This window comes from Meleagris gallopavo, chromosome 4 (genome assembly GCF_000146605.3).
Source record: "Meleagris gallopavo isolate NT-WF06-2002-E0010 breed Aviagen turkey brand Nicholas breeding stock chromosome 4, Turkey_5.1, whole genome shotgun sequence".
NCBI lineage: Eukaryota > Metazoa > Chordata > Aves > Galliformes > Phasianidae > Meleagris > Meleagris gallopavo.
Genome location: NC_015014.2, coordinates 47,773,602 through 47,787,400, shown reverse-complemented (window position 1 = coordinate 47,787,400; position 13,799 = coordinate 47,773,602). Strand labels below are relative to the sequence as shown.

At 38.9% G+C, this 13,799-nt stretch overlaps 1 protein-coding gene across 1 annotated transcript in view; it reads right to left on the bottom strand.

Annotated features, from left to right (window-relative positions):
• The window catches only part of ATP8A1 (ATPase phospholipid transporting 8A1), a 95,231-nt gene extending 94,888 nt beyond the window's left edge, over positions 1-343 (bottom strand). The window contains exon 1 of the mRNA XM_031553281.1: positions 79-343. Within this exon, the coding sequence (XP_031409141.1) occupies positions 79-343 (265 nt within the window). The remainder of the gene's footprint in view (positions 1-78) is intronic.
• Positions 344-13,799: the final 13,456 nt, after the last annotated feature.

The window sequence follows — 13,799 nt, the reverse complement described above, 5'->3', positions numbered from 1 at the left end:
GGTCCTCCACCGCCGCCTGCCGCCCCCGCGGGGTCGACCATTGCACGTGCCCAAGCGAGCAGCGGCGCAACCAGTCACTTCGCGTCCCTTTCTCCGACGAGTGTAGGGGTTCCGGAGCGCACCCCCCCGCGCTGCGAGGGAAATGGAACGTGCCAGCCTTGGGCCGCGCTCGGGGGTGGCCCCGTCCTGCCCCCGGGGCTCGGCCTTGGAGCGGGGAGGGCGGCGGTGGGGCTGCGGATAGGCTCCTTGAAGGACAGTTCTGTGTGGCAAGGTGCCGGGCCGGCCCTCTGAGAGATCGCCGGGGCTTCTCGCCCAGCTCTATATTTTTATCATAGTTCGCCATGCCGCAGTTTGACAGCCCCGAGTCTGTGCGAACTGAAGCTCTCTGCCTGCGTGGGTTGGTGAAAAGAAGCTCCCAGCTGCAGGTGCCTCGGGCTGAAGCTGCAGCCGCATCTTCGCTGCCAGGCTGTTAACGTGACACTCGTTTTGTGCGACTGCAACAGGCAGGGGACCGTGTCTGTGGCGTGTCGTGCCTGTGCCTCAGCACGAACTGCCACCCGCCCTGCGTGAGCACGGATTAAATAGGAACGGTCATAGGATTTGGAACGCTTATGTTTTGCGTCCATCACAGTCGGTAGATAGATAGCTCAGATATTAGGAAAAGGAGATGTTTCCTTTCATGGGAGACTGTATTTGGAAATAAATGCTGTTTCTCAAAAGGCCATCAAGTCTGGTCGAGGCTCTTCTTAAAAGACAATGCTCTTCTGCATCATCCTCTGCAGCTTGTATTTGATTTTTGTTTGGCTGTTTTTTTTTTTCTCTGAACCATGAGCAAAGACTATAGAAATATTTCTATTCATGCTTTTTTTTACTGGAAAAACAAAACATATGGAGAGAACACACTGATCTAGTTTGAATAAATACTCAACAGACAGCCATAGATAGATGTGTTGTCTTTCTGCAAAAGAAAGCTTTTAGTTAAGATTCCATAGAAGTCTGCCTGAATATGTCATCTAGAGAACAAAGATATATATTGCACTCAGCATAATTAGGGCAAACCACGTGATGAGGAAGGTCCTTGTGTTTTGTTTGTTTATTTCACAATTCACAGCAGATACACTATTGTTAAAAGGCTGCAACCAGAATGAAGCAAGCTCACTAAGTTCATATAGAAACATAGAATGGCTTGGGTTGGAAGGAATCTGAGGGATCATCAAGTTCCAACCCCCCTATCACAGGCAGAATTGCCAGCTGCTGTATCAGTCAGCCCAGAGTCCCATCCAACACAGCCCTGAACACCTTCAGCGATGGGGCATCCACAGCCTCTCTGAGCAGCCTGTTCCAGCACCTCACCACCCTCAGTGAAAAACTTCCAACATATAATCCAAATCTTCCTTCGTTTAGTTTAAAACTGTTCCCCCTTTTCCTATTGTTATCTACCTGTGTAAGAAGTTGATTTTCCTCCTGCTTATGACATCCCTTTAAATACTGGAAGGCAATGAGGTCTCCCCGCAGCCTTCTCTTTCCCAGGCTGAATAACCCTAATTCCTCCAGTCTGTCCTCATAAGGGTGACCATCTTCTGGACCCTCCCCAAAAGCTGTACATCCTCACACTGGGGGCCCTGACCTGGTCACAGTACTCCAGATGGGGCCTCATGTACGGAGGGACAATCACCTCTCTTGCCGTGCTGGCCACTCCTCTTCTGATGCAGCCCACCATACCATGCATTCCCTCCCTCTCTACCCCCCCCCCACAAAAAAAAAATAATAAAATCACTGTAGTGATGGTGACAAATAGGCTTGTCATTAAAACCCACTTTTAAATTCAATTGTCTAAACTTTTTTCCCCCATTATTCTTTCTGTAAATTCCCTGTCAAGCAATGCTTATTGCTCATACCTTTGGGCAACTGGAAATTTACCCAGTCAAGTACATAAGGTACTTAAACAAATGCTGCCAAGTGCTCATTTGCATTTGTGAATCATTATTTCACAAATAAGGCCACTATCCACATTGTGAAGAAAACAGCACAGTATTGTATATGGAGAATAAAGCTACCAATATTTGTTTATGCTGACTTGTAAATGTTCAATGTCCTTTTCATTTTAAAATAGATTTTTTAAAAAAAGTGAGGAACAAGGCTCTAAGGTTTTCTATCACTTGAAGAAGATTTCCATTTCTCTAGTTTTAATTCTACAGTCTCAGTGTTAAGTTAAACATGTTAACTGTTGACTTATGTAATACAGAATTGAAATGTAGGAATTTCTAAATGTAGAAAATTCTTAATACCTTTCTTTTGTAACAGTCCCCATCACCTATAGCTTTAATCCAGGAGAAGCCTAGTATCCCCTGCACTTTGTTTCTCCCCCACAAGAACTGCAGGCAAAACAAGCTTGCCCTTGTATTTCTTTTTTCCTTTGAGAAGTGAGTATATGAGCTCATCTAGGGTAAATATATTCTGTGTCACTAAAGAAGTTTCTATCAAAACAAGAATGGTGACATGCAGAGATAGAAACAGGTCGAAATATGCTTCTGCATCTTTTTAAGCTAAGAGTATGCTCTATATTTAAGGAATCCAGTATTTGTTTCTGGATCATCACTTGTTTGTAACGTACACGACAGGGATGCAAGAAGGAAGCAAGCCAGTCATCTTTCCAGCTAAGTTTATTAATTATATCATACTTGGAAAATTAGATTGGATTAGATTATAAGAATCATTAAGGTTGGAAAAGATCTTTAAGATTGTCTGTTCTAAGTGTCAACCCATCCCACCACGCTCACAAACCATGTCCCTCAGTGCCACATCACACAACTCTTCAACACCTCCTGTGCCTCACCACTCTTTCTGAAACAAAAGTTTTCATAATATCTAACCTGAACCTCCACTAGTAAAACTCACAGTTATTATCTTTCATCATATTGCTGTTACCTGGGAGAATAGGCCAACCCCCACGTCACCACATCTCCCTTTCAGGCAGCTGTAGAGAGCCGGAAGCTGTAGGTTTCCTGAGCCTCCTCTTCTCCAGACTGAACAATCACAGTTCCCTCAGCTGCTTCCCCATAAGACTTGTGCTCCTCTTGTGCTTCCTCTTTGAAGAGAATCTGTATTATGAAATATGCTAAAGGTCTGGTGGAATCAATTATTACTTTCATACCAGACTGCATTTTGGCACAAAAGAAGAGCATATCCAGAAAAAAATGAGTTGTTTCAGATGGAGAAACAGGCATTTCAGTGACTGCTGAAATGCTGAGCTAGTAAAATAAAATTGCAAAATATTACAAGTCTACTCATAGGATGGAAATTTATACTACTTTATAGTTTAATGGATTAAACTAAGTTGTGAGGAACCATTCTTTCCTGATCACTTCATGTTTTATGTTATAGACTACAAAACCCAACTGAAATCTGTTCCTGTAAGTGGTATAAACACTTGTTTTATTAGAACTTTAAAGATACATGCTTCCATTAAGATAAACCAACTTTCCTCTGTAGTACCACCACAGAGGAACCACTGCCTTTAAAATGAATGGACATACAGAGAAAATGAGGTATATAGGCTTGTTGAATGTATTTTTAATAAAGGAAAAATGATGTCTGTACATTTGAAGTTGTAACAAATTTGACATAAAAAATTTAATCCAGTATTTTCCTGTAATGCACTAGTGTTTATGAAGTGGTGCAATTTTCCTTTGTGACATACTGTCAAAAATAGATGGCTAGTTTTCATACAATAGTGGGAAATTAATACTGTACCTACTGCTTCTTTTCCAGCATAGTCTGGAAAGAAGTTACATTTCATTGCTGGCTTCAATCATACATCTCATGCTTTGTAAGATACTGCAGCAACTAGAGGCTGTGCAGCTGATCTCAAACTCTTAAAATATTTGAAGCAATACTTTGTTAGTTTAATATATAAAATGCTCTGATGGCATGGGGAGTTTTAGGTGAAATTTTATGAATAGATATATCTGAAATTTAAGGAGTTACAGGGAAGCAACCCAGGATTTTACTTTGCTGATCTTTGAAGTACTCCCAGTGAACCTATGTATTCTATGTATTTTAAAAGATACATTGGTTTCTGTTATCTGCTCAAATAAAACATCAAATTTAAGAGATAAGTTCTAAAAGACAGAATGTTACGTTTCTATGAACTCCTACATAAACAAAGGTGTAATTATGGCAACTAGATTTATATTCCCAGCTGAGCTGCAGCAAATGTTTAGAGAAACTCTCAGTTTGTGCACTACTAAATCAATTGCTGTAGCAGTGCCTGCAGTTCAGAGTGTATAAACACAGCACTGGAGAGCAAAATAGAACCAGGTAAACAGAAACAAACCAGACCCAAAGACAGTGTAAATTTTTCTTACCTAAGTTTCCTTTATGCATTGTTAGATTCACATCCAGGGCACTGAAGGAAAAAGCATGGATCCAGACTCAAATTTGGTTGCTGTGGAAATCTGCAAAGTGTTCTCTCTGATGTGCATCATGTATTACCTTGTGGTACAACTGAACAGCCACCAGACTTGCTAGCCTCTGAAAAGATATGATCTCACATGCAAGAAGAAACCTTGGTAGTTAGAAGCAGCCAAACTATGGATGCTCAGAATAGTGCAATGCACACATGGTCAGCTCTTAACCTGTTTCATAGCTTGGCTTGGAAAGTCAGTATAGATGATATGAAGTGAGCCATCAGAAACATTCATTCTGGTAAAAGGAACTGAATGTGTCAGTACTTCTTAAAAAACTCATTATTCTTTTCTGAGAAGTGTGTGGGCGTCATATGTTTTTTAAAATTATTTTAAATGTGAAGGAAGTCGAAGTATTTTCTTTTCCAAAGACAAGCTTTGTCATAATTAAGTTTGGATACAATAATAATGGAATGAGTGCAAGCAGAGAGGGGCTATGTGAGAAGTAATCCTTGGGGACCTCTGCTGTTGGTGGTTGTGCCATATGAAGGTGTTACACTGACTTATAAACTCTCAGTTTTAGAAGCACAGTTTTACCTTTGGAACTGATAATAGGGTAACTTTAGGTCTTAGAGATACACATTTAAGAATTATGCACTAATTCATGCTACTATATCTTCAGGGGTTTTGAAAAGGTGAGACAACTGCACTCCCTTCCTGAACCTACCAGGGGTCTGTTTTATGATCTTGAATAAGCACTCACTGGCTATTAAGTGCCATTTCTTCACCATTGGATCTATTTGCAGTGAACTTTTTCCTCCTAATACTCATTTCCAGTCTCATTAGAATGAGCTCCTAATACCAGTGCTTAGCCTTTTACAGATGTTCAACAGCATGCGAGACTGTGCCAAAATGACTGTCATCTCAGAGACTGTTTATTACAGGGTTGCCAGTACCACAGGACCCTGTATAGTACAACAGGATAAACAGCAGCAAAGTAATACAGAACCAAACAGCTCAAGGACGATGTAAAAATACAGGTCTGTGTGTACCTTTTTTCCCCCCCCCATACAGAGATTCAGAGCAGTAAGATCCACAAGGAAGAACGTCATGCTTTAAATAAAAACTACCAGAAAGCAAGGCAAAGATATTCTCTCTTACCAAGCCGCTCGGCATTCACCCTGGGTTCACTACTGCTATAGGATTCTGCAGATGTCCTTTGGTGTTTGTGAAGCTGCAACAATTACTTGGCAGGCAGATAGTGAAAGCCCTGCTGGGCCTTTCAGTTTATCATTTTGGCAAACAGATTTGTCACATAAGGAAAAAGCATGGGAGAAAACCATTGTTGGCATGTAAATAAAATGAATTGGGAACAGAGAGGCCAACCAGCTGTCCTCTTTGTGGACAAACACTTATGGAAATACTTGACTAAAACCAGAATAATAATAAGCAGGTGTTTGTATTACCTTGATTTCTGTGAGGAGAAAAATCTAAGAAAATATTAAAAAGGGAAATGACAAATGGATTTAATGAGTTTATAAGTTATAAAGCACAACCATTTAATCCTGCTAGGAAATGATTACTTTCACTTACAAGAAACAGGTGCAAATATAAGCTACATGGTTTACACTGATGGCAGTAATACAGTTCTACAGTGCTACATTCCTCCATTTTATACTGGCTTCAGTACTTCTGATTTTAAAGATGTTATAAAACAATAAACATGGAATAAGTGGATGATGAACTGGGCCCTGAAGCCTAGACCTATAGCAGCTGCAGATACTTTCCTGATAATATCAGTCAGAAGTTGATATCCAATAAGGTATAACTCTAAGAGATTGAGAAGGGAAAATAGGGAGAGACTCCATCACAATAAATGCTTTTAGTTTTCTAGGCAGGCAGCTACCAGAAGCACTAGTAAGAGGTTTAAATATCCACATAGATATCTCCAGGATACCTTCCTTCCTAAAAGGACGTCATATAATCAATCTGAAATTCACCCAAACCAGGATAAATTCTGTTGAACAAAACAATGCCCAGCATAAGCCAGCTCTGTATGCTACAGCAGCAAGCAGGTGCCACTCGCTCTGTAATATCAGAGCAGTACAGTGTGCATTGCCTGTTATCTTAAGGTGCTGTAGCTTGACAGCTGCAAGCAGTCTCATCTCTCCCTGATTTACTGTACCTGAATAAAAGCAGAAGACCTTGTAAGAGAGAAAATAATGCATTTTATGCAAATTCCTATATTAAAAATACTGAATAATCACTTAACTGAAAAACTGCTGAGCCTTGCCAGAGATGCAGGTGGTCTACCCAATCATTAGTTTAATGTTTTATGATATTTCTCAGAAGAAAACAACAAAAATAATGTCAACTAAAATTGGGCAATTCTAAGCTTGTGTATTCAGTGCAGTCAGATTTCAATGGTTCAGTGTCTGTAGATTGCACATTTTGATAGATACATCCTGACCCAGGACTACAGGAAGAGAGTGGGATTCGTTTCTGTAATAGCTCTTCACCGTGTTTCCCCTCCTGTCAGGACTGCAATTACTGGGTTAACATTCAGCAAAGAAAAATTAAATTTCCCTTACTTTAAAGAGCAATTCTTTGAGACACCTGTGTGCAACTGTTAGGGCTAGGGAAGACAGGAGTGAAGGAACATTGCACAAATCAAAAGAAAAGGCTCTGGTTGCATAGTTAAAAACAATAGAAAAAAGTGTCAGTACTAAAGTACACTTTATAGTATACCAGGAAGCTCATGCTCTCAGGAGGCTTGTGGAAAACCTTCTGGTATTTGGGCTTAGGGTAATGAACCAAACTCTAAGTTTCAACTGTTAAGTGTCAAAACTCATAACTAACCTAATAGTTTTAATGAAAGTGAAAATAGCTTGTACTTTGGATTTCTGTTTATTTTGGTCTTAGCTCTTGAACAGCTTTAAAGATGTAGCCAGTTTCACTATAAGAATTACAGAGACAGTGTGCTACAAGTGAGAAGTCACAGAATGTCTGCATGGTGAATTGCACAGGCAGTGGTTTTGGAAGTAGATGATTTTAAAGGTACCTTCCAAACCAAGCCATTCTACGACTCTAATTTTCATATTGCTATTGTGAAAGTATTCTTCTAACATCTTCCACATCTCAGTAAGATAAAAGTTCAGAAAGAAATCCTAAATACACTGAAAATGACAGGAATGTTTGCTATTGAACATAGAAGTACAAGAACACTACCCATTATTTTTAAGCCTGTCATATTAGTCAGCAAAATAAAAACAGAGAACTCACTTCTAACAACAAAAAAAGTAGTTCCAAGTAATGCAATGCTATAAATTAGCATTATTTTGTGATGATTTGGTCTACTGATTTATATGTTTTCCTTTTGTACTCTGTAGAGCAAGGTCGTGTGCGAAAAATAAGAAAAAAAAAAAAAAGCAGAGCAGCTTTCTCATACAATTTTTAAAACAACATAATATAATGCAATGGAAAGCTCAGCAACAACAGAGCAGCAAGGTCACAGACCACAGCAAGTGAGGATTAGCACAAATTCAGCAGCCATAGGCACAGAAATAAAGGAAAAAAGCTACATACCTTCAGAAGAGCTCAGGTATACAGGGATCACTAGCAATATACCTTGAACTCCACTGCCAACCCTTAAATGAGGTCTAGGAAGGGGTGGATCTTGGTTTCACCATGTCTGGTCATTCAGGTACATCTCATGCACCTGAGCGCCCCTTGGTTAGCCCTGTCTTCCCACCAGGTGCTCAATCACATATTTCAAGCCATGACTCAGCATTTCTGCTACACGTAGTTACTAAATTAGTCATTTGGTTGTGCTTAGCCTATGTTGTATTTTACTTTCTAATGCAGTAAAAGTTTGTCTGGATCATTCATTTAGCTTTGCAGTATCACAGGAAAGAGAGTTACAAGACTACTTAGATGGGAAAGGCAGCCATTATGCATTTAATAAAGAACTTTCAGACCTATTTCATTTCAGGAGCTTATGAGCAACTGATATAATGAACAAAAACATCCCACTTTCTGTGTAACAGAACCCATTTGTATGTACACACTGGATCCAGCGTATACCTAGGTGCCCACAGCTAATATTTATTGTTATAAAACAGCATTATTTTAGATGGATTGATTCGTTATGCTGATGTAATTGTAAACATTTGCAACACGTGCTTTTACAGAGGTAATAAATATAGACAAATCTGAAGAATTAGGTCATTGGCTCTGTACTCAGAGCCTTGCAACATTGGGCCCTTTTGAAATATTCTAACCACGTGCATTTATGAAATTGTTTTCTTGAAGAGTGTACTCAGCTAATGTTCTGTGTGACCTTTAAACTAAATAATGTCCTTGTATTGGGCTCTTTACAGAATGAAAACATACCCCATGGTAGGAGCCTCTGAAAAGCCCTGAAAATGTCTAATGTGGATAGAGGGAATTTAACATGACAGATGCCCATTCTTCTGTGTTAGGGAGGTGAGAATTCATGTTTTATTTTTGATAAGTTTGACATGCCAAAAAATCTCTATCAGTCTGTGTAAGTCAACATTTTAACAAATGATTTGACTCATTCTCCTCTGTTCCCTTTTTATTTATTTTTGCACTATAACAATTACATGTTTCTGTTTTTCAGAAAAATAATTTGTTACATGATTAGCCTGTTACAGCTCTGTACATTCTTTACTGTGTTTACATTGTAATAGGCCAGATTCATTTTAGATATAGATTCTGATAAAATCAGCAGAATGAAATGAGCATTGGCTGGCAAGTTGAGTTTTAGAAAGGTGTGTATGGAGCCAGCTATAGATCTTCCATTAGTCCCAAACAATGCCTTCTATCCAACTGGATGACTTGGCAGAAACAAGATGATCACAGCTCATGCTTACCAAGCACTTTGGACAAAGTGGCTGTGCTTTATGGATCTGTTCCCAGGGCAGCCGATATCTCCTCTAACTCTGAATTTAGCTGAGTGTTTTAGTTTAACATGTAGGATCTTAAGGGTAAAGATGGGCAGAACATTTCTGTAGAGATGGCATCACTCAATGCTCAAAGCTTGGCTAAGTTCTTGGTGTGGCAATTCAAATTGGTTTATCTGTGTGCATATACATGTGCATATATATGTTTAAAGGTATGCATGTGGTAACTCTTCCCCAGGAGTCATAAACTATCACTTTTAAATAGTGTTGAGAATGTAAGATGCACCCTGATCCTCAGCAGACATCCAGCTAAACTCCTGACAAATTTTTTTGTATCACATTGGGCCTATTTTTGGACTGATTTTTTCTGTAGTGCGAGTGCATGGTTTTTCAGTGGGACCTCTAAAATTTCTTTCAGATTTTAATGATCCTGAGTGAGTCTGCAAGTTTATTTCTTACTATGAATGAGCAGTTTCAGACTTCTGAAAGTAGGATCTCCTCATCTTCTTCAGTGCTTTTCCATGTAAATGCTGAAGAGGTAAAAAAAACTTGTGAAGTGCATTATGTGTTCAGGATATGCTCAGCACCAAAATTGCAGTGATACTTTCCTGTCATCTACAGTGAGTGGCTTCCCTGATGTAGACATCACTAAGTCTACAGCCACAGTGCTCCAGTACGACATCTCTCTGTGAGTCACAGCCTAATGGCATTACAAGGTCTGCAACAGCTGCTGCAGAGACATATTTGTGAGTCATCTTAAATCCTACTATGAATAAAGCTCTAATCCAGCATCATGGCCTATTCTGCTAAGAAAAAATGCTAAATATAAATAGATTTGTAACAGACCGCAAATAGAGTGGAAGGTTGGTAAGATTTGGGAGGAGTGAAAACACTTTATTATCCTAGAAAAGGAAAAATGAGGGGGAAATGAAAATGCGTTTTTCTCTAAGTGTTGCTTTGCCATTTCTCTTTTAGATCTCTAGAGCTACCAACATCCTTTTAGACACTATGAAATGGATTTAATATTTATCTGTGAGAAAGGAATCAGAAAATGTAGATTACTGAGTGAAACAACTTGCTATTACATCAGATGTTTGGAAAAGCTAAAGATTATTCAGGATTTGAAGTACAGGTATGAAGTACTGTATATACAGTTCAGTGTATATATATATTGAAATACAGTATATATGGGTGAAGTTAAACTGGCTCATTGACTGTGAGCTGCAAAAGTACCACCAGCTTCAGTAACACCAGTTTTTTATTTTGGGTCTCTTACCAAGATGATTTGATGCATATTTATATGGATATATTGGATATAATGATTAACTTCCACTAAACCAAAAAATACTGCCTATATATATATATCTATATCTACATATTAATTCTCAAACATTAGTCTGCTGAAAAAAACTCCGTTTTCATAGGAACACACTGTGAAGTCCAGAGAGATGAGTTTCACTTTCTTTTCCCCGCAGTGCTCTACACTGAGCTGAATTCTGTGTTAGTGAACACAAAGATCAAAATTAATAGACTGAATGTGGTTTGTGCAATGTCTTGATTTTAATAAGCTTAGTTGTTACTTTAATACCTGCTGAGACGGTAATACATTTATATTTCAGCAATACTAGGCACAGTTGTAGAGTGCTTAGGACCCAAAGAGCAGAGTAATCCTAAAGGAAACGGAACTATGCAGAGCTGTTTAAAGGGTAAAATATACGTTTATCAAGATAAACATTGGAAAAATGGAAAGAAAAAATTGTCTGCATTGAGTGCTTTCCTAGGAAGTGGGAGGGGAGAAGGAAAAGCTTTGTACCCTCCAGTATAAAAGAACAGCATGCCCTGCTGCAATAACAGCGTCCCCTTTTTATTTATTTGTTTTCTTCATTAAGCTGGAAAGCAGACGTGAATTTAGCTCCAGATAATTCCTCTCATTTCCTGTAGTGATTTCCACAATTGTCTCTTTACCAGTAAAATACAGCTGTTAATAGCTTTTGGTGACATTTATAAAATTCTCAGTTTAGAACAGAAAAAGAGTACTACTAATTTTTCATTATTCTCTATTATAAGGGCAAATATAACAACCTAAGTAGAACAAATATTTAAAATAACAATTTATAAAAATGTGTATTATTTTTACAATTATTCTAAGCACTTCATGCATGTTTATGGAGAACCAAGTTAGTGTGGATGTCAGTTTAATGACTGGTAATGTTGCATCGTTACCACGTGTGCAGTGATGGAACAGCAACAGCCTCATAAATCAAAGCAATGACTCAGCATTCAGCACATGATCCCTGCCTTACTTTCCCTTCCTAAATAAAATGTGGCAGTGAAAAGAGACTAATTCCTTTTTCTTGTAGAGGAGGAACAAGGAGGAATAGAAACCTGTTCATGCTGCTGCAGGCTGGTCCCCCTGGTCTCAGTTCTCTGTTGGAGTGTGGCCAGCTTTGTCTTCTTCCTCCTGATAGGAGCTGTGCTGCCACCTGGAAGACAGCTATGGCTCCTGCTACAAGTGACATGTTGGGGTATCAAGTACATTTGAGCAATATGATCACAGGCCACCTATCAACACAGATTCTAAAAATGGAAGCTGTGGAGTCATGAAAATGCATAGCATGATACAAGTGTGTTAGATGTGTCAGTCAGTGCTAAACACCACTGCTTCATGAAATTTTTTCTTGCACAGAAGCTGACGGAGGCTGCAAAAGCTGGAGCTTTTTTTTTTCATGCATCAAATGTCAAGATAAAATGAAGGAGATACATACACTAGTTGGATTATTGCTGGTTGCATGAGAACATTATCTTTACTTGGCCTTGTGATTAAATCTTTCTTGGGGATATGATGCCATCACTGATAAAGGGCATATTATGAATTATATTTGACAGATAATAAAATTCATATTATTGGTTGAAGGCCCTGCCTTTGCACGTGTAGCTGTGAATAAAAAATGTTCATGAGTTTATCCTTACAATCTCTGACCCAGTCAGCAATTCTATTGAGTTGTTTTTTTGTTGTTGTTTGTTTTTTGTTTTTGTTTTTTTTTTGCAACAATCTTTTCATTATAATACATAATAATGGAGAAGAAAGAAAAAAGCAACCATGAGTGGTCATTTACAGAACTGAAGTAGGACATTCATTCATAGCATAACAGAGAATAGTGAGAACCCCCATGAGATGCTGGTAATCTCTTTTACAAGAATTAGTATAGGAGACCCATTCATTCCCTATTCTGCAGCATTTATGAATTATTCAGTTAATCCTGTCTCAGGAGATAAACGTTGCATGTTATAAAAGTTCATACTATGCTATTTATTAGTTTAGCTCAGTATCAGTCTTCAGGTTTGCTTTTCCAAATGCCAACTATTATTGTTTTAGTTCTCATATTTTGTTTCTTATCACTGAGATTACAAGAACCACCCCCATCTGTCTTTCTGCTTGACAAGTTTTCTGAAATGAATCAATTAAAATATTCAATGTTGTTAAAATGTACAGTAGACATTTTGTCTTAAATATTAACAGTATCTGTCATTGACTAAATAAATACAGCTTGTCTGGTTCTTCTTATGCCTTTGGAGACTTTTATGTTTCAAACTTTATTTTTGATCCAGGTCTTATGTTGACCATGTAGTAAAATTCAAACTGTTCTACACTTTTGACTGAAAAAAGTTTGGCAGATTTCAAGTTGCTTGCTGGAGTGCACTATATGCCTCCTGGCACGGTTTGCTGCTACCCTGTGCTTTTCTCAGGGCTGCAGTCTTTGCAGCTCTGTGATTCTGCAGACTTCAGGTGAGCTTGGCATTCATTTTTAAAATGACTCATGGTTTTTAAAGATGGTCCACTTGTCCTCTTATTTCACCATGAAATACACTGTACACTGGTTCAGAACCAGTATTTATATGGTTAAAGTGAAGGTGATATTACTCTGGTGAGTGCCTTTCTTACTGAAATTGTGACTGGAAACAGTGGGAGCAAGAAGAATGCAATGAAGAGCTTATTTCTTATATTACACTGTGAAATGGGACATGATTTCTACCTGATGCAGCTTTCATTTTGCACCCCCTTATCCTTGCAGCAGAGTGCAGAGTGGCCAAAAAATAACTTTGCTTCATTGGGAACTCCTCCGTGTGACTGCAGCCTTGCAACTACGCTACCCAGACAAAGCAGCAGCAGGCAGGCCTAATGCCCTGCTCAGCATACTGTCAATATCTTGGTGGTTTTCCTAGGCTGTTGCTTTCTAGGAAGTAGCTGGCCTTTTCCACCCCTTCTAGAAATGTCTCTCATTCTCTGCATGTGCTTAATCTGCCATTACCCTCGTGCTGACAACCTGAAGCTTGCTCGATCTGACAAGAGCCCTGTCTCTGAGAAAACAGGTCGAGCTGCCTGTGAGAGTCCTTGTCAGAAATATTTTCCCGATGGCATCACAATGTGAATGTGACTGTTTATTCTGAAAATACACAGACAAACACA